The sequence below is a fragment of the Amia ocellicauda genome, chromosome 8, assembly GCF_036373705.1.
Source record: "Amia ocellicauda isolate fAmiCal2 chromosome 8, fAmiCal2.hap1, whole genome shotgun sequence".
NCBI lineage: Eukaryota > Metazoa > Chordata > Actinopteri > Amiiformes > Amiidae > Amia > Amia ocellicauda.
The window spans coordinates 37,329,653-37,351,944 of NC_089857.1; the positions used below are offsets into that span (position 1 = coordinate 37,329,653).

The window sequence follows — 22,292 nt, forward strand, 5'->3', positions numbered from 1 at the left end:
TTCACTGCATGTTTTTTTTTTTTTATCATTAAGAAAATGTTGTGCCTTTTGTTAAATAAAGGTACTGATTTATTATCAAACTAAAAGTTAAGAAGCAGTCCAACTAAACTCTATCTTGAAAGCAGGTTAAATTGCCTTCATATTCTAATATTGGGAATCTGAAGACAATCTGGTTGCCTTTTGCATATTATAGAGCAGATCTCAAAAAACATTGAGGCTTTAGGTTTGTAAAACAGAGTTGTTCTTGTATATTTTTAAGCTTTTTTCACAGTAAAAGCATCAGTAATGCAATGGATCTGTTAAGCCTTTCCCATTTATACAATTAGACTAGCAGATATAGTTTTCGTGATGAACAACTATTAATTGTGGATATGAAAACTTGACTTACCAATCAATGTCATTGTTCAAATGTTACTTTACTAATAAAAGATATTCGCTATTAATGTGTCTTTCAAAAAAAGACACATACACACACACATATATCTATAATAAAACCAAAGCCTGTATATTAGCCTACATTTCTGGAAAAAAAAGGAGTAGAAACCCGTTCCAGTGTGGGCAGGAGCAGCAGGCGTCTTTCATATTGTCCCATTAAGACTATTTACCAGAGCAGTGCAGAAGCAGGTCTATTGTTAGAGGACGGCAACCCACGTGAAAATACGGCTTAGTGTAAAAATGACCGAGTTCCAGCTTTGAAGCTGCCAGGAAAATAATCAGTGTCGAAGGGACAATTACTGATGCTGTGCGCTATAATGGGGGGGAGAAAAAACAAGGCCTCCTTTGAATCAAGCTCGATGGAGCATAACACAAACAGGATTCTTCCTGTGCCGGAATGCAGACATTTTACCAAATTCATGTGTGACACTTAAAGGAGATCTAAAATATCATATTTATTTTATTTTGACTGTTTAAAGCAAGAAAACTGATGTTTTAACTCCTGACTTTCCCTTTAACAGCATATAAAGGCAAGTCTGAATTTGAAATGGAGAAGCTACAGTGAAAGTGATTCAGCCCAATAGTCCAATTTCTGAATTACAAAAATAAAACCTGTTGTTGTATTGTATTCCTGTGTATGTGCGTGGTTACTGGATGTAAAACATTTTTTAATATTGCACTTTTTTGCAAATTGTCCATGGTGAGACATTCTGAGATTTGATTCAACAAGATCAAAAAGCATCAAACCAAAATTACACAATGCATACAAGTATCACAAGTTACATTGCAATAGACTAGGGGGTCAGAATAGTAAACTGATCAGGACTTCGCACCCAGCTTTTTCATAATACTAGCAATATGATGCATGGTTTCTGTATTTACACAATACATTTAGGTTCTTAACATGTCTACCTCTCAGCGAGGTTCAATAAGCAGTATTAACGAGCTTTTTAATGTGATATGTGAATTTAGTACTTCAATTCTCACTTCAACAACTCTAGAAAACACCTGTGAACATACAGTAATAAAGATTATTTAAGGATGAGGAAGGGAGTTACACTAGCAAAAAATATGCATAATTTGGTTATTCTGCCTAATTGAACTATTTAAATTGCTATTTGTTCTATACACTATAGCCTATATTTGTCTACACTAAAAGAAAGAAAAACAGTTTTTACATGTGCCCCTTTAGCAATTTCTAGGTCACATAAATATATAGAGCCATAACAAAATTATAGCTGTTCCGGAAAAACAAATAAAGTTTGCTTTAGTAGAGGCCTAACATGCAATCAACAAACACTTTTTCCTAGTTTTCCAAGTTTTCCAAAAATATATCAAATCACAGAAAAACACTTTAGGTTTTCACTTGTAGCAAAAAGCTTTTTCAGTTTCATTTTTCCCTACTTACAAGCCATTAAAAAAACACAATAGCTATAACATATTTCTACACCAGTTTGATAGAATTCTTGAGTCTCTCGAATACTCGGTTTATAATATTTCAGTTTGTGTGTTTTATAGTTTTGTTAGGGGGAGTAAAGTTCTAAAGTTCCTCCCCTTTACATTGACACCAATACACAGTTGTACTGGACTATGAATACTTACTCTAGCCACTTTATGTGGGACAGTCTTCCAGTGATCAGTTACTTGAGGTTATTTTAAGAATTGATAGAAGAAATAGGTTAAGGATGCCATGAAGAAAAAAAATCCTTAGGATACAAACTACATTTATTTTATGGTGTTCTAATACTGCAGGTACATAGATCTAATAAAATAGGGACTTAAAACTATCTTTACAAAAGTCAGACTGAGTTCTTCATTTTTTATATATATATATATATATATATATATATACATATATATATATACACACACATACACACACACACACACACACACATATATACACACACATACACTTAATTGAACTCTCTTTAAAAATGAGTTAATCTGATTAAATCCAGACAAATAAAATGAGGTCTCCCGTTTTAATGACAGACTTTAACTATCTGCAAGAGGTAAAAACATCACCACAGAACAATAGGCAGCTGTTCACAGCTAGGCTAAAATTAGTATGTCAGCAATTGGGATTAATCTGGCTTCATGGACAATGACCTTGGTAACATTATGTGACGAGGCAAGGCTCAAATTTAACGGATGGGGAGAAAGGGAAAAGAAATCCGATTTATTTTGTTGAATCATGAATATTCAAGGAGGAAAACAGGAGCCTGGTCCTCTAAAGTGGATTCAGTCAGTGTTGGTTTGCATGGACACCATTTTTCACTTGTTCTCTATAAGTTCAGCAACATCTCCTCTGTAGGAGGCTGCCGATTCTATTCTCAGCTCCTGTGGTACATTACTCATCCCTCCAGCAAGCAACACCCACACGAAGCTTATAAAAAAAAAAAACAACTCACCAGCATGTTAGCAAATTAATATTTTAAAAAGTATTTTTCAGTCACTTTTCTTGCAGAAAACATTTTTAAAACTCATAATTTAACTTTAAAATCTTTACAAAGTGTCATGTATTGTTTCTAAACTGATAGAGTATGTTCTAGATTGTAGTGACCCATTATGTACCTGTATTCTTCCATTGACAACATGACATTGCAAAATTCAGACAATCAAAAGGACAAATTGTGCACAAGAACTATGAACAACCAGCAGGTCATACAAACTATAATTAGCATAACAGTAATAAGTTCGGAATTCCCCACACTACAGGAGTGGCATGAGCAAATTACCTTTCCCATTGTACACCTCCCTCAGCTATGGAAAGCTGACATTGTGTGTGGATTTACACAGTGTGATGCTATAGTAAGAAGATAAATTCAATAGATGGTGAACAAAAAAGCAAGTGCAATATTGTTTTATTGTGAACATTTTGCTTGTTTAAGACATTAGCAGGGCTCATATGCCATTGGAAACTCACATACCACCAAAATAAAGTGCAGTATTACAGTAATCACCTGATGTGCCATCTGTAATTTGTTTCTTTGAAGGAGAGCGAGAGAAAAAAAAAAAACCTTAAAATTGGAAAAGCCCTTTTTGCCACAAGAGTAAAGCTGAGGTGTGGAAAATGAAACTGTAGGCTGGTAAATGAAAAATATAGGTTCTCTCTGGCATATTGTTATGGTATATAGGTTGAATAAAATATGACAAAACTATAGACATTCACATTTTACCCAGCTTAAATGGGATCTACAGAACCTTTTAAAAAAAAAAAAAAAAAAAAAAAAAAATGGATAAAAGTTTTATTAAAAGATACCAATATACCAAATCAGTATTTGATTTATAGGTTAATTCCACCACAGGCATGCTGGATTCTGGAATATAAATTGCAGATGCATTAGTTTTGCTCTTTAGGCTTCACATGAAAATGCAACGTCAGAATTAGATGCACACATTCATGAAATCCTTGGTCTTTAATAAAAGCACTTATGTGGTCTGTACTAATTAAAGGGTTACAGATCCAGCAGCTTTCTATAAATCAATGTAAACTAATCTGAGGTAACTCCAGCAAAACATCTACAATCAGGTTAGTTTCCCACTGATGCACACTGCACTGGTCAGTAGTGTCGGGAATTTGGAAGGTTCTGGGCAAAAACAAACCAACAAATCCAAAGGAAATAGGGTGTTGAAAGAACAATTCTGGAGGCTGCATAGACAAGTGCAAACACAGAACAGTCACATATTGAAGCCAGTGCATAGGAAAGATAAAGCACTTAAGGTATTTGCAAACATTAACCACTCAATAAAGCTTCATGATGTGGGAAAAAAATAGTCCAGTTTATATACAGTATCCAACCAGAATTAAAAATGCAACAAGAAACCGCATACAAGGCTTTAACAGAGATGCAAAGTTTACAGACTACCCATACACCAGCACAAGTCTTAATAAAATAAAACTAAAATTACAGTCCCAAACACCCTACTATCTTTGCATAGAAAGAGAGGAGCATTAAGCAGATGGGACTTTGGCAGATGTGTTTCAAAGTTTTTTAAAAAAAAATGGCATGAATTAAAGATTTTCAAGTTCAAGCAAAAAAAAAAAAAAAAATTACAAAATACTGGATGTATGCTGTATTACAGATCATTTCCATGCTTCTTGTATGCAATCTGTAAACTGAAGAGGGAGGCAATTTAACTTGTTTTTATAAAGCACACCTGTCATTCAAAATTAGTAAAATACAATCATAGAGCTCTGAGGAAGGGGACAAAAGTAAGGTTGGGCCTCCTCACATCCCCCTCGTTAGCACAGCAATTAGCCAAACTGTTATAGTCATTATCTATGAAGGATCACAAATGATTCCAGTTTCTGAGGGATGTGTCCGCTGAAAATGAGGTTGTGCTTAACGATGGCTCGTGCTGCCAGACACTGCAGAGTGGTGTGATTGATGGGCTGGATCAAGTTCTTGGCCATTTCCTTCTCGTCAAGCAAGTCACAAGCAGTCTGCTTAAAGGAATTTGTACTGTCAAAGTGGGTCCCGCACGCAATCAGTAGGTTCATGATGTCCGGGTGGTTGTTAAAAGCAGCCACGTGGAGGGGACTGTTATTGTCCTCATCCCTGCAGTTCACATCAGCCCCACATTCCACAAGGATGGAGGTGACCTGGTAGGAGGGGAACTTGCACACAGGGTAGCGCCCCACACAGGTAGTATTCCGGTCCACTGCCAGGTGCAGCGGGCTGTAACCGTTTTTCCCACACGGCTGCAACTTGAGGAACCTGTAGATGGTCTCCTTCTTGAAGTGGTCCTGTTCCGTGGTGCACTGGACTTTCTCAAGCAGACAGATCAGGTGCAAAATAATGGACAGCGCCTTGCTGAGCTGGGTGGGGTCAGGCAGCGGCTGCAGCTGCTTGACGGCTCTCTCGATCTCCAGCACGCTCTTGCTGAGGATGCCCATCAAGTCGTCAAAGGAGACCGACGTCCCCAGCAGCCCCTTCGCGCGGTCTTGCAACATGAACGAGAAGAGCTCGGCAAAGGAGAGCAAGCTGCTGGCGGTCATGGGGCTCAGAGGGTCCAGATTGCTCTGCTGCATGTCCAGGGCATATTTCCAAAGATTGATGCACCTCTCGAAGTTGCCAGAGTCAGCGTAGACCGCTCCTCTGTAGCGAATGTAGTAGGAGGTGTCTGGATGGGAGGGGCCCAGGATCCTCTCTCTGATAAGCAGGGCCTGCATCCTCATCTCGTCTGGGTCTGCAATCAGGTTATCGAGCTCATCTGCACAGTTTACTTCCCTGGCATAATCGTAAGCCATTATCAGCTGCTTTGGCTCTGGCTTATAAAGGATATTGCTGCAGTCACTGTACCGCATGTCCATTGCCCTCTTCCAATATTTCAACGCACCCAGAAGGTCCCTCTTTTTGTCCACAAAAGTGGCACCCAGCAACTCCAGTGCATTGATCCTCTCGGTTCTGTTAGTCTGCTGGTGCTGCGTAAGAAAGTCAACAATGTTCGTATGCCCAGTCACACTGGCCGATAGCAAGGGGGTCATACTGTAGCCATCTTTCTCCATTTTAGCACCGTACTTCAGCAGCATTTTCATGATGTCCAGGCTCCCCGATTCAGCACAGTCATGCAATGCGGTGTTACCTGATGAACAAGGAAATATTAAAGATCATCAGACTGCTATCTTGGATAAATACTTGGAACGTAGGAATTGTTTTGGGCTAGTTCATAAAATAGGCTAAAATATCAAAGCAATCTGTACAAGCAGAAAATCTTTGAAGAACATTGTAACATTTAAAACACAGAACAAGAGAGGTCTTATATTTTCTTACTTCACAAACTATGAGAAAGTAGTATGACAATTGCTTTCGGTCTCACTTAACACCAGACAGGCAAACATTGTTTCAGCAAACAAACTCTACATTTTTGTCACATCTTAAGTAGAAAAGATTTGCATATTTTTAAAGTCACTTTTCCCATGCATCCCCAGGAAAGTTAATTTTCCATTTAAACAAAAGTGTGAATATCTACATTATTGTAAATTAAGAAATGTGGTCGAAAGCTCGTAAAGTGCCTGAGACAATACAGTGGTCCTCAATTCACTACTCTGAGGGTAGAAATCCTGGAAGTTTGCCAGCACAGTAGGATTGACTTCTGTTCCAAGAAAGCGTTTTTTAGTTTCCTAAAAGACTAAATTGGGGAAGAAACCAACATAAGAAGTATAGGCTTAGAAATAGATTTTAATAAGTCATAGCAATGCCAAGGATATGCCATGACTCATGTATTCTATTGCTCTAAATGTACGTCTCTAAAACAACATCTCAACACCACCCTGTGACATGGTGTTATCACAGGGCAAATCCCAGGGTTCCTGCTTGTCAATGATCAATTCAATGGAGCTGATGAATGCGTTGGTTTTAATAATGTAAATAACAAGGAATAATACTTGACATGGTGCCGTTTGTTCTCATAGGAAACTAGTATTTTATGGTTTAAAGTCTCTGAATCACTCCATTTAGGGGATTTAAAATGTAATGAATGATTTTCTTCACTCTTAATACACCCTGCCCCTTCCCACAAAAAACTACAAATGGCTTAAATATGGATAGGAAAGCCTTCCTACTGTAGTTACTATGGTAACTTGGAGCTCAGTGGCGAGAGGCAGGCGGCTCCCAGGACTGTACAGACCGCTGCAGGTCCTACTGTATAATGGATGGGAGTGAGTGGGTGGATGTCAGGAAGACACTCTTGTAAAAACAAAAACAAAACTAAAAGCTATATAAATGACTGAGAAGACATCCGACTAATGTATAATTGTATCCTCAGACTGATGAATCAATAGATTAAGGAGGTATTCATGCATGTTGTGTATAAAGGCATGCAATGTTACGTTCAGGGTTGCGATTTTGTGCATGTATTCTCCAACTTCTTATGAACACCTACAACTCGGAGATCATAGGAAGCTTTTATTGGGTGATTTTTTTTTTTTTTTTTTATCCTTGTATTTAAAGTTGTGTCTGAGAGTTTGAGGTTTAGTAGTTCACTTGCAATAAACCTGCATTAAAAAAAAGCATCCAAAGAACACAACTTAAACACAAACCAAGCTTGTGTATTAAATCCTTATTGCAATTAGCTGCTCTAGTACAAATGTTGAAGACGTTATACTTGGTTTGATGAATACATACCTGTATAATTTAAGTGCAAAAGTAAAAGTACAGTATACAGTTACTTGAAATGGAGCAATAAATCTTCCAAAACACACCATGGAAGTGAATCAGTGATACATCTGTGGTGTCAAAAGAAGTCTGCAGAAAATGCAGAAACCGGGAAGAGATCATTACCCTCCCACCCAAACCAAGCAAACAACCATAGACCAAGATCTACTGCACTGTTTAAACAAAAGGAAATAAAAAATAAAAAAAAATTGATTGTGGGGAAAAGTATACACCACTTATTTTTAAGATGCGAGATTTTAATTAAACTTTCTGGGATGCAGGGTGTCACAGTGGCAGTACCCTAAAAGTAAACTGGCCAACACATGGCCAAAACTGGCAGGGTGTGTGTGTGCCAAATTTGTTGTGCACCTCTCCTCCCTCCCTCCCTCCCTCCCTCTATTTTAAACAGTGTGACCAGATCATAAACTAAATAAGCATCACAAAATCAACCAACCACTGGCCAATTTATAATGCATCTCCAAATTAAGACTAGAGATGTTCTTGGTATCTTTTTTAAATAACATATTGAGAGAAAATGGGACAGACCACAAAAGACCCTGGAATTTGTATGTTTTGCTTGGACAAAACTAGCTAAAGCAATTATAAGTACAAAGACAGAACTCAACTGATGGAAGTGGGCAAACTTGAAGTAACGCACATAACTTAAACTCCAGAAAGCATTTTAACAGTTTTGAGGTAACTGGCAATTTCATGTTACATTAAGGCGGCTTACAATGACTTCATGAGATATACAGATTACACCACCACTGCAGTATACAGTTATATGGAGTACACATTGAAGATCAATTTCTGACAGTAATGTATTGAATGGCACTATCATTTATATTGAGGAACTTTCTATATACTATAGTTAAAACCTTTACATGAACAAACTGAAATTAGGCTACACTTTTCCAACTGATTGGGGTGGCAAAAAACTATTGTCCGATTAAAAACGATAAGTCCCTCATTATTACCAACTGATGGATTTATAAAATTGAGATCCATTTATTTCATTTAGTGGAACTGAAAACAGGATGTTCTTTCGTAAAATGTTAGAAGCACATAAGCATCCTCTCCCAAAATCACTATTGTAATTTTGACAAAACTGCCCAAGCTAAACCAATATAAAGTGTATGACAAGCACAGCAGCAGGAATGTGATGTGGAGATCCTGTGTAGGCTGGCTCATGCCATAGGACGTGCGGTCTAGGTATAACAATATAAAACACACATGGGCCAGACTGCACGTATGACCGGTCGCCTACAGTTTCCCCAATAAATCTGCCAAAAACACCACATTCAAAATTAAGTAACTTTTTGTTCAGGCCTAACTCATTCTAGCTATCTGTCAGTCGTGGTATTACTCCGGGTAGGTGCACCTGTACTGACAGTAATGCATCGTTAAACACATTAACTGAAAACCATGTACACAGGTTAAGCCTTTGAAATATAAAGTGTATACGTGTGGTTTTGTGGCCGTGAAATGCCACGGAGGTCGACTCCCCATTCCTGCCGGGTTACTCATGCTGCCCCGGGGGTAACACGTCATGTGCCAATCCCTGCGAAAACAGCTGTCCCGTTTATGGACTTACCTTTTACGCTTTTCCTATTGACATCGGCCCCTTTCTCCAAGAGGTACTGAGCGATTTCCTTGTGTCCCTTATAACAAGAGATCATAAGGCACGTATGACCGTGTCGATTCGCCACCTCCAGGTCGGCCTTGTGCTCCACCAGGTACTTCACGATGTCCAGGTGCCCGTCGAAGCACGCCGCCCTCAGGGGGGTCGAGTTGGTCAGGGTGGTGTTGTTCACGGAGGCGCCGTGGCCCAGCAGGGACTGCACCACCTTCAGGTGCCCGGCCGCCGAGGCCGCCCACAGCGGCGGAGCCCCCTCGATGGTCTCTCCGTCGAAATTGACCGAGCCGCCGACCTCGACCGGGGCAGAGCAGCACTCCAGCAGGTACTCCACCAGGTCCAGATGCCCGTATCTCGCTGCCATCAACAGCGGGGTGGCGCCATTGGTCTTCTCGGCCATCAGCTTGGTAACTTCATTTCCAGCTTTGTTCTCCAGGAGCTTCTGCAGCAGCCGGAGCTTCCCGTCCCGGGCTGCGTTGAACACCGCCGTCTTTAGATCCATTAATCCCGCAGAGGAAGATCCAATCTAGGCGTTTTTATATTCACCAAATAAGCCCTCCGTGCGTTTGAGCACGGTGCGTTACAACCCACGTAATCAATCCAGCGCCGTCCTTTCACTTCAAAGCCCGCTTTAATAACTCCATTCACAGCACGGGCGCCCGTCCTGTCACTGTCTTCTATCGTTTCTCTCGTTTTTTCCCCAGGGGGTAGGTTACAAACTCCCGCCGCACATCAGGCACACTCTCCCCGCTTCCTTTGTCTTGACTTCTCTGTTCTGGGTCGCTGAGGATTACTCTCCGACGTCGCTTTCCATGCCAACATCAAACAGCTCCCCTGGACCGGATTCGAGATTTGGCCCCGACATCGTCCCGTAGTCTCCCCTGGCCACCGCGCTCCAATCAATATATGTTAAAGAACGAGGAGAAAGCAATGACATCCAATGTGTTTGTTGTCCTCTAATTGAACGTGGGCCAGACGGCAACTCACTGGGTAGCTGCAGCCTCCTCCGCTGCGGGTTTCCTGTGTGTTTCCAGCAAGACAAATGACGTCTGAAAGACTTCAGTCTTTCGAAATGTCTGACTGCGGCCGCGCTGCTCGGGGCTCCAGCGATCACAGTCCCTCTCCAGTGTAGATGGATGAATCAATGGGCAACAAACACTATCAGCGGTGTATTTTACGTGTTCATTGGGAGGTGTTTTTAATGAAAGCTAATCACCTCCCATTAGCAGTGCTCCGCAGCGACTGAATACACACGCTGACATTACTATTAAATAGGAATTGGCAACCGGGCACCCCCTAAAAAAGAGCGCTGTAGCTTTATTGGCAGGGAGATGAACCAATCAGCGGTCGGGGTCGTCAGTGCGTGAGCCAATCAGCGATCTGGGTTGACAGTGGGTGAGCCAATCAGCGGTCTGGGTTGTCAGAGCATGACGCTTCATAAGAGGGAATCAGGATCCCATGTTACAGTAAGTTTCAGACCAGGATGAATTGCTGTTTTATTTATTGATATAAAAAAATGTAGGATTTCCCTATCAGCAGTATATGTATTCAGTTAATTTACGCACAACGGTAACTTTAGTATTGTTATACTAGTATTAGTAGTAATAGTACTAAGAAGAGAATAAGCTAGTTGACATATTGACAAGTTAATGATGAATAAACAGATAAATGTAAGTTTATTTAGATCCATAAACGTGTTATTATTACTCTTAATAATTATAATAATAATAACAACAACAGTAATGCAAAATATGTATTAACGAATTTCTTTATATAGAAAATCAGTCGACTGTCTAGAGCAGAAGATAATCTACAATGTATCCCTGTAGCATTTTGTATTATTAAGAACAAATGCAATGTATAGTATTAGTAGCTCGAATACACCCAGTCTGTATTTGCTGTGTGTGTGAAATGCTTATATCTGAGATCACGCAGTTTCAATGCAGTGTCTGCTGCTGCACAGAAGCTGCCCACGCATTCTGGAGATAACACGACGCAGTTATAACAGACAGCTCCACCTGAACAGATACAATCACACAGTGTCGGTGTCGTGAGGTGTTGACACAGTACAGATAATGATAAGATTACTTAAATGCATCATAACAATATTCATGATGATAAAATCACGAACAACACATGTTTTTGGAATCATGACTAAATACCATCTGCATCGCATGGAGGTTTTGTGTTTCTTTTGTTTTTCCTGAGACACCTGCACTTTTAAATGTACTAAAACCACTATATTTATTTTATAAACGTAAGGTAAGGCTTGACATTTGAAACAACTAGTGTTGAGCACTTTATCTATGGCCTATAGCTTTAAAGGAATTTCTGAAATTGTACTCTAGCACCATACACTTCTAGATTGTGCCTCTGTAGAAAACCATCTCCTGTGAACCCTGGTCTTGGAGGGTCACACAGAGTCTTTACATGTTTTCCTCCACCTCATTAATTGTTTTATTAACCCATTTGTTTGCTACATTAAACCAAAAAGGCATGGATTCCGAGTTGGGAGCAGGTGGGGACGTAAAGAGATGTCCAAAACTGCACCACTGATTTAAAGCAATCATTATCATATGCATAAGTCAGAGATGCATCCTTGCTTTGCACTGTTATTAGAAACTATAGCCCAAGTCATAGAATTATTCATAGTACTACAGTATTTTAAAAATATTTTAAAATGACATTTTCGAGGTACAGTCTTTTCTTTTCTTCCCCACAGTCTTAATAAAATGTCATATTATGCATTATTGTATGCATATAACCACAGTAAAAATATGAATATGCTCAGTCTCAGCCCACACCATGACCTCTGTTAATGAACTCGGTTGAGATTCTGTACTGCCAGCATTGAAACATCTGAAAATTATCTATCAGTTTATTTCAAATTTTAAATTGTGTGATCAGAAGTACTGAGTATAGCCTGTACAGAATACATCCTCTGTTTCTATGGTAACCGCTTCTCTACAACGATGTCAGTATTGACACTTTTATGAGAAATTGATAAATACAGCTCCTGAAATGTGGCCCTCTGGGCAGTTAGGTGGACGATGATTGTGCTGTGCGTCTTTACTAAGTGCAGGTTTCGGCTGATAGCTGTTTGTAAAACATGTTGTCCATTATAGTCAGTTTACATTGATAGGAACATTGAAGCCTTGACCCCCACACTAAACTCAAATACCAAATGTGTTTCTCAATGGCATCTACCCTATTGAAAACCTCTATCGGGAATGGGTTTTGAATTTGCCATTGGTGAGTTGGTTGATATTTTGAGTTAACATATTTCAATAATTGGATCAAAACTAAGATGAATCTGTGCCAATGAATTTACTTATGTCATTTTGATTTGACCAGTCTACTTTTGTTGATGTTTTCAGGAAATATAATAGTACAAAATAACTTCTTTAACTTAAATAGATATAGATATAAATGATATTAAATCAAACAACAACAACATAATTGAGTTTTTGTTGTGGATGGCTTTTGTTGTGTGTAATCTCCCAGTGCCTATGACTGCAGGAAGGATCATGCTGCTAATTTTCTATGATCTCCATCTTACAAATTACAGTACTATTTTAGATATTTGTCACATTTTATCATTATGTTTTTTCAGTGTAATGCATTTTATACAAACATATTTACATAAATTATACATTATTAATGTGCATGCCAGTTTTATTAATCCAGCTAAGCCAATATCTTAAAAATATTGTATAATTATTCAGTGGTTAAAATGGAAATTGGTAAAAAAAAAATAAAAAAAAACTGTTAAAAATAAGGCTAATGTTGCTCATATGGTGAAAATATCTGTTATTTGTTTCCAAGTTTATTGAGGCTTGTTTGGAAAATAAATTGACTTGGCATCTATCTAGGCACCACCTAGTGTGCAAATTAAAGCTCACAAAACAAAGCAATACCCTTGGGCAAATACTTTCAGAGGGCTGAAGACTGGTTTGATTTATTTCATGTTGATTGAAAACAGAACAAAAGTTGTTTCTAATAAAGGGAAGCTGTGGATTTTTTTAAAACTTAACGTCTGTTGGTTGTATACATGGTAACAAACTTGCTGTGTATAACTATCTGGTTTTGGTGACATTTAAATATTGAACAACTTCATCAAATACACACATAGGCTATGCTATACATAGTCAATGTTGAAAGTGATGAGAAGATGGGTGGAACCGTACCCTGAGGTGTGGTCTTATGCATATACATGTCAAGACACACCTGTCTCAGCTCCACTTAAATGCCTGAAAGCCACATTCCAAAACTGAAAATGACAAAGGTTATGCATGCATTTATTCTGCACCTTCCTGTGAAACCAAAAGCAGCTCAAAATATCCTGAACGGCCTTTCCTTTACATAAATCTGTATAATGATTCAATATTATTTGTCTGCAATAATGGGTTACATCAAAAAGGCAGAAATGATCCATTATTTGCAGATGAGATGATGAACAAGATTGGCAAGCACCCAGAATAATCAATGGTGCAGCTGCAGTAAGAACATAAGAAAGTTTACAAATGAGAGGAGGCCATTCGACCCATCGTGCTCGTTTGATGTCCATTAATATCTAAGTGATCCAAGGATCCTATCCAGTCTAATTATCCAGTAACTAATGTATCTTTAAAATAGGCTTTCAAAGGAGGTGCTGGGATTGGCCCCGGAGATCTGTGCATTGGAGGGGAATCAGACTGGAGCATGGATAGGGTGGCAGATGTCAGCAAGTTGATGATAGGCAGACCGCGGTGTCAGATTCCTCGGCTGTCAGGACCGCCAGTGTGAGCACAAGGTACAGGGAATTAAACAAACTAGAAGGCCAACTTTCATTTTACAGAACATGAAAACCAATCCCATTTAAGAGAAGCAGTACGATTATACATTTTATTTAGAGAGTTAATTGATTATATTCGGCAGTTACTGTGTTCTGCATTACAAGTATTTCAAGCTGTTATTTTATACTTTCCTGGTATCCTCAGTCATGTATATATGAAGATGTTTCTATTAACTACCCACATACAACTACGAAGCTTAGCCGAGTACCACCGCTTGAAAACCACAATCTCTTGCCTGACCAGAGAAAGCACTTCTATTTCTTATATACATTATATATATATATATATATATATATATATATATATATACATACATACATACACAGTGCCTTGCACAAATATTCACTACTCTGTAAAATATCCACATTTTGTTGCCACCCGAGTTTGCAATCCTACAACTTTCAACTAGGATTTTATATTTATAATCAGTTCAGGTGCAAAAGATTAGTTTGAAAGGTTACAAAATGTGTGTTATGGTATGGTCTGTCCCTCTGTGTAATCCAGTTGGTTTGTTTAAGTTAGTTAATTCACAGTGCCATGCTGGATTTAAGTTACCTTTCAAACTGGACATCCCTAGGTGACAATGGAATAGCAGAATCAAACCGATACGTTGTCATCCAGGTTAGAAGAGCTTTGCATCCCAGGTGATACAGATGTTACACACTCTGATGTGGTTGAAAAGTTGGAATATTTTGCTCAGATATCCCCAGTTCCTAAAAATAAAAAATGTAGTTTTCAAACAAAAATACATAATAGAAATAAAGGTAATGGTAGATCTTGAAAACATTAAAAACTGACTGATGTGTTGTCATGGTAATAAAATGTGCTCTAAATGCGTGGGTGGGCGAAGCTTTCTTTTATCTAAAAGAGGGATACCAAGCTATTTTCCTCTCTGTTAAATCAAAGCACAGTAGGTACAGACCTTCATAAAATAGCATTGTCACACATCTGCCTATTTAACAAATATTGACATAACAAGTAATCCTATAGTACAAGATTTCTGATTCTTATCAATCATGAGAAAAGCAAGTAAAAAAGGCAAGAAAAGCTAGACATAAAGGTATGTACAATGAATAGCATTTAGAGGTTTTAAATAAAATACGTCTTGCTCTTATATTTCCTTGTCATTATGCCTAAAGACAAAGCTTGTTTACTTGTTATTGTATGATCTCAGAAGTTCCAGTCTGTTTTATAAACCAACCCCACCAATCTCATATTACACACACAACACTTGTCTGTGGTTATTAGTTTGCAATTTGCTCATATGTTTTGTTTCTGCCCAATGGAAACCTGCCATATGGTACTGGGTTTGATTGCTGGGTGGGTCAAAATTTAGTTTAGTTTGGCCTCAGATTGTTATTTGACATTTATTTCTAAATAAGCCAGTAAAAACATGGTGTAAAAAATGCACTGGTGATGGGGACACATTCCAGTGTTGTACAGGCTGTATTGAATGAGTGGTGGACCCTGGAGCATTATAGGATCATGACATTGACGCAGGAAGATATTTGGTGTCCACAGACTTATGTCAAGACAATACATTTCATTTGATTGTATTTTATCAAATAAGTCATATTAGTGCCAACAACATTGAAGTGCATATTGAAGATGTTTTCTATGAAAAGCTTAGACACAGATGTGTTTAAGGTAGTATATTACGCATTACAGACACATGAGTATGCAGTTGCAAGAACAAGAAAGGCAAGAATTACCTGATGTCTTGTAACATTTTTGTCTTAACAAAATCCTATTGTTTACCTTCACTCCTCCAAAGGGGTGCCATGGGGAACTGGGTTTGTGAGATCTGCAAATCCTGTGACCAGCTGTAGGCACATATATTATACAATTTTATTCACATCTGTAAAAGTCTGTAAAAGGTTTAGGAAGCAGAAATTCAAATCTAAGGATCTCATGCAATTCTCTGAAAAAAATATGTATATTTAGTTTCTGATTTTCATAAATTGAGGGTATTTACAATAATCTTAAGGGAAGACTTTGATTGTGTAGATCTGCAAAAAAACTAAACATCGAAACTAACACAAGCAGCTGAAGTGGGCTCTACAGATTTCAGAAACCAAAGCTATCTAGTATTAAAAGGCATTCATTAAATAATGTAGGTAAAAAAATAGGTTTTGAAAAAATGCAATTTTCATTATTGAACAAAGACTTCACCGAGGATTTCTGAACCGTTTAACATTTAAGTAATGAAAAATATATATAACTATGAACGTCCTCTGGAGTAAAAGGACATAAAAAGATGTCAACATAATTCAGATTATACACGGTTCATACAAGTATTTAAGTGAGAATATGTAATTAATGGGCTACAAAAAAACTATGACATCAGCTCATTTCCCCCACACAAGTCAGAATCTACTCGTATAAAAATAAAAACCGAACACACAGAAAACCACAGGATGCAGTGCGCACAGTATGCTAGCTAGACCATTTAAAACGGAGTTAACAAATGTACATCAAATACTAACCCTTTAATATAGCACCCCCTTGTGTTAAAGAATAAACTACACCCTAAAGCTTTCACAAACTAAAAGTAAATTGGTTATGTTAAAATCTCAATATTTAAAAATACAAATTCTGTTATTTACAAATGTATGTAATTAAAGGAGCATAGAAATGTTATCAAGAACCATTGAACCAATGTTACTGGGAACATTAACCATCACAAAAAGGGACTAAACAGATGAGTCAAAACCTAACATTGAAATTCCTTCAGTATTAATGATCTGGAAGAAGGTATATCAAATTAGGAAATGATATATGTATAGTGAAAAAAGTATTCTGGATCAAGACCCCATCATACTAATTAACACTAGTTTATCTAGGAATGAAGGTCTATATTTTCATGTCCTGCCATACATTTGCCTCTGGTGTATATACACTCACCTAAAGGATTATTAGGAACACCTGTTCAATTTCTCATTAATGTAATTATCTAACCAACCAATCACATGGCAGTTGCTTCAATGCATTTAGGGGTGTGGTCCTGGTCAAGACAATCTCCTGAACTCCAAACTGAATGTCTGAATGGGAAAGAAAGGTGATTTAAGCAATTTTGAGCGTGGCATGGTTGTTGGTGCCAGATGGGCCGGTCTGAGTATTTCACAATCTGCTCAGTTACTGGGATTTTCACGCACAACCATTTCTAGGGTTTACAAAGAATGGTGTGAAAAGGGAGAAACATCCAGTATGCGGCAGTCCTGTGGGCGAAAATGCCTCGTTGATGCTAGAGGTCAGAGGAGAATGGGCCGACTGATTCAAGCTGATAGAAGAGCAACTTTGACTGAAGTAACCACTCGTTACAACTGAGGTATGCAGCAAAGCATTTGTGAAGCCACAACACGTACAACCTTGAGGCGGATGGGCTACAACAGCAGAAGACCCCACCGGGTACCACTCATCTCCACTACAAATAGGAAAAAGAGGCTACAATTTGCACAAGCTCACCAAAATTGGACAGTTGAAGACTGGAAAAATGTTGCCTGGTCTGATGAGTCTCGATTTCTGTTGAGACATTCAGATGGTAGAGTCAGAATTTGGCGTAAACAGAATGAGAACATGGATCCATCATGCCTTGTTACCACTGTGCAGGCTGCTGGTGGTGGTGTAATGGTGTGGGGGATGTTTTCTCGGCACACTTTAGGCCCCTTAGTGCCAATTGGGCATCGTTTAAATGCCACGGCCTACCTGAGCATTGTTTCTGACCATGTCCATCCCTTTATGACCACCATGTACCCATCCTCTGATGGCTACTTCCAGCAGGATAATGCACCATGTCACAAAGGTCGAATCATTTCAAATTGGTTTCTTGAACACGACAATGAGTTCACTGTACTAAACTGGCCCCCACAGCCACCAGATCTCAACCCAATAGAGCATCTTTGGGATGTGGTGGAACGGGAGCTTCGTGCCCTGGATGTGCTTCCCACAAATCTCCATCAACTGCAAGATGCTATCCTATCAATATGGGCCAACATTTCTAAAGAATGCTTTCAGCACCTTGTTGAATCAATGCCACGTAGAATTAAGACAGTTCTGAAGGCGAAAGGGGGTCAAACACAGTATTAGTATGGTGTTCCTAATAATCCTTTAGGTGAGTGTATACAGGAGCACAGTGTCATAACACAAAATACAGCACTACAAGAGCTAATACTTTAGTATTATTTATTCACAGGGTTTGCACTCTCTTTTATCCAAACATTTTACAGCATTCGGAGAAAGAAAAAAAGTTTAGGTAAGAACCTATCCATTAAGTACAGTAGAGAGCACATGTACAAACCATATTTCATATAAAGTCTTTGCAGTCCTGTACATGGGGGATCACAGAGCAAGCCCTGGGCCACACTTATGGGGAATGCCTGGGCATTCAGAGGACATTTGGTAATTAAAAACGACAAGATACTAAATTTTAAAATGACCTTTGCGCAACACAGATTTTGAACATCTGAAAATGTTAAACCCACTTCCAAAACTGGAGAAGAGTCAAGTCTCAAGAATTCAAATCAAGAAATGCACACTATGCCCTTAATTTAACACAGTATTTCACTGAAAGGGAATAATGAAAAGAGAAAAACTCAAATATACTTGCTTCTGCAATTAACATGAGCCACAATAGTGAAGACGTTCCAACTGCGCTCAATATTCTCACATACCAGGACGTACTCACATGCTGTTTTTTCTAAGAATGCACCACAGGAATAGATCTTACAAAAGCAGGAAAAAGAAACAGATTAGATTGTGTATAACTCTACCTAATCTTACTAGCTACTTGGGTTATTCAGCTGAACTGTATTCAATAAATGTGGTCGATTTCAACTTTTTTGCACACAAGCAAAAGGTTTTCGTGAAAACAGTTAAGGACTAAGATGTGCCATGACTAGTTTTGGGATGAATCGTTCCAATGAATCCACCCCAAGTTGTACAACAGATTATACCTCATCTCCTTTTGGGTATTTTATCCTAGGACATATCCCTCGGTGGTGTCTGTGCCAATGCAAGTGCACCTGGAGCTGTGAATGATTAAAAGGCTCTTCTACATGGACTCCTCTCCCCGATAAACACACCTTGGTTCACATGCCAAGATATTTAACATAAGAGGCTAATTAATGCGATTCATTTTTACAAATTGGTGCCGGAAGCAAAATGTGGTATCAAGGTACCTTATCTGGTCTGTACTGAAGGAACAGAACTATTGTTCACAACCCAGGTCCCCTCCATGGACAAGGGCAATGATAAAAGCAGAAAACAATACAATGAAATAAGTCAGGCCATAACTATACACATGAACCAAGGGCAAATTAATAAAATAAGACCATTTCTAAGTTGATCACAAAAATGAAGATTAAAAAAAAAAAAAAAAAAATACAGGCTACCCACTACATTTGTGCCGATTCAAAGCAAGGATGACATTTTATATAGATCAGAATTAGCCAAGCTTTTAAATCCAAAACTAAATCGTGAGAAAGAATGGCAGGTACAATTAATGTTTCAAGACTGTTGTGTAAAAAAAGAAAAGTATTTTCCATGACAATACATTTGCATATAAAGACCATATTTGTTGCACAAAAGCTGAATCAGAACTTGCATTACTTAAATACTGGAAGATGAGAGTGAAAGGTCAGGTCTGAGTATGAGGATCCTTTTACCTGCTATCTTTAGAGCTGTCTTTACAAAGACTGAGTTATCTACACTTAAAACAAAGCTTGATTACTATCTAAAACAGACATACAAGCCAGATAAAAATAAAAATAAGTGTCGACATTAAACAACCAAATCTTACAAAGGGTCAAATGAGCACTTAATATCTGGGATCTACTGTAGATTGTAAGCATACATTCAGGTAAGGAATGGTGAAAAAACAAAATCCAACATATTTACAGAAAATAAATTAAGCTGTTACCTTTCCAATCAACATAAGAAAATTGACATTTCCTTTTTTTTTTTTTTAGCAACCTTGAGGACAATAAATCAGGTCTTATAAAAGTAATTATATAATGTGCACATCTTTATTTTCATATATTCTGTGAATCAAAAAACCTTAATAATGAGACAAGTTCTTTAATGGTCTGTAACCAGTTTTTTGTTGTGGTTTGTTCGTTTGTTTGCTTGGTAGGTTTACTTTTTTTTTTTTTAAATGTGTTGGTAGTCCTCCAGTATGTAGTTGATGAACAGACTCTGATACACCATGCAAAGCAGTTTGTTACGATCCCACACGAGTTGTAGTGGTTTTCTTGTCAGAGAAAAAGCTCCTTAGAAGAACCACCTGGCCAATGCTAACTACCAGCAAGATGAACGCTTCCCCAACGGACCAGAATGCCACCCTTGTGTTGAGGTCCTCTGCACGGCTGCGTCCCTGAGCCTCCCTGAGACGGAAATGCGTCTGGTAATCAATAACTGATTTCAGGGCTTCGTGTATCGATACACAAGCAGACTCCATCTGGAACAGATCAAAACAAATAGCCAGTGATATTGTATTCTCAGAAAATATATATTCTGTGTGTGGATACTATATATATGCATGTTAATTTTTTAAACACAAAAACCTAATTCTGATATTTTCACAGGTAATGTGTGTATACATACATACAGCCTCTGCAATCTATAGCTTTCCTTTTCCATGTCACACCTGTAAAGTGTATTACTTCATCTTCACATCTTTAATGTGGGATTATATATTATTACACATACATTATACACACACACACATATATATAGGCCTATGCATACACTGAGATGTACACTTTCATCACTCAAAAACTACTGGGTGTAAAGAATTTTCACTAGTATCTACATTGATGTGAATGTAGTAAGACCTGACAATCTCTCTATAAATATGGATACCTTTAAGGGCATCATTACATTTTTAATACATTTAGCTAGCAAAAATGTGTAAAATCTTTTCATTTTTAAAAATTAAACCAATAAACTGCAGGATATAAGTTCCCATTCATAACTGCAATTATGGCAAGTGCAAGTGGCTGGCTACCTCAATATCTAATATGAATACATGTGGCATCTCATTTCACATTGCTAGTTTTCCATTTCACTAGAAAGCTTGCATATATACACACACACACACATAAATGTATACTTTCAGGATTTCCGGGACACTTACCTGGGTCAGTGCAGTGACTCTGTTCTCATTAGGGAAGAGTGGAGGGTCTTCACCGACTTGAAAATCGAAGTACACAGTCTTGTGTGTGAAGGTGGAGAACTCGTTGCTGAAACAGAACTTGTAGGTGCCGTTCTTGGCCGCAGTGAATGTGAAACTGTCATACTGCTTCTTCATCTCCTTATACAGCACTGTGCCATCGCTGTCCTCTAGCCGACAGTCCACGTCGTAATGACCCCCGGTGACAACCTATACAAAGAAAAGCTCTCTCTTAAGGGTGTTTTAGCAATCAGATACTTTTTAAGCGATAAAGACATGCCTTGTTTGTGTGCAATTCAAATATGTTGGCATAAGACATTTTATCAGACCGTCAAGCCGGGGTGGGTGGTCACACCCAGCTTTCTTAACAGCTTCACCGTTGCGTCCATTTTGCAGTAAGTGCACTACTCTGCTGTATGTATGCATTTAGGCATTATTACCTGAAACTCGAGGGTGCACTTGGTGCCAATCGTGATGTCTTCATAGAAGCACTGCTTGGCATTGTCTGGCAGCTCAAAGGTGAGCTCCGAGGCGGACACCCAGCCTAGGAGGAGCTGGGCCCAAAGCACCTGCACCACGACTGCGATATTGGCATTATACATCTTCACAACAGAGGCACCACTGATACTCAAACGCGTCCTGGTTAGCTCAGCGAGATCTGCGGATCAACATTAGACACCGACCGATTAACACACAGTCATGCAGCGATACATGTTTTTTTTGTTTTTTTTTAAAGGCAACAAATGTAACCGAGGAACGTATAATGGACAAAGCAAACCCGGATATAAATGGCATAGAATTTCAAAATGAAAAATGCAGCATTTTCACTTGGGCCTTAACCAACCCCTGCCCAATTAAAACATGGAGTAAATGATTAATGAATGGTTTTACATGCGTTTCTCAATATAGAAAATGTGCGTTATTCATTAAAATCCCATAATCTTTCAATAACAACTCACAGCTTTGAACGATTCCCTCACCCGGATGTAAGCAAATCGGTACCTCCTGCGTGGCAAATGATTAAGGCAGGTGACCTCCGCCCCCGGAAGTGCTCT

The 22,292-nt window shown here is 38.5% G+C and overlaps 2 protein-coding genes across 3 annotated transcripts; both read right to left on the reverse strand.

Annotated features, from left to right (window-relative positions):
- Nucleotides 1-3,285: 3,285 nt before the first annotated feature.
- On the reverse strand, nt 3,286-10,510 carry fem1c (fem-1 homolog c). Its single transcript, XM_066711294.1, has 2 exons — nt 9,193-10,510; nt 3,286-6,027 (listed from the first exon to the last, which is right to left on the reverse strand). Exons 1-2 carry the CDS (start codon nt 9,734-9,736, stop codon nt 4,718-4,720), a joined length of 1,854 nt encoding a protein of 617 aa, XP_066567391.1. The 5' UTR covers nt 9,737-10,510; the 3' UTR covers nt 3,286-4,717.
- A 7,724-nt stretch (nt 10,511-18,234) lies between these two features.
- Nucleotides 18,235-22,292, reverse strand: tmed7 (transmembrane p24 trafficking protein 7). 2 transcript variants are annotated; one of them, XM_066711295.1, is made up of 4 exons: nt 22,197-22,292; nt 21,678-21,895; nt 21,202-21,447; nt 18,235-20,523 (listed from the first exon to the last, which is right to left on the reverse strand). In XM_066711295.1, exons 2-4 carry the CDS (start codon nt 21,837-21,839, stop codon nt 20,287-20,289), a joined length of 645 nt encoding a protein of 214 aa, XP_066567392.1. In that variant the 5' UTR covers nt 21,840-21,895; nt 22,197-22,292; the 3' UTR covers nt 18,235-20,286. The 2 variants fall into 2 exon arrangements, with proteins under 2 accessions (XP_066567392.1, XP_066567393.1); XM_066711296.1 differs by having other exon boundaries at nt 22,218-22,264.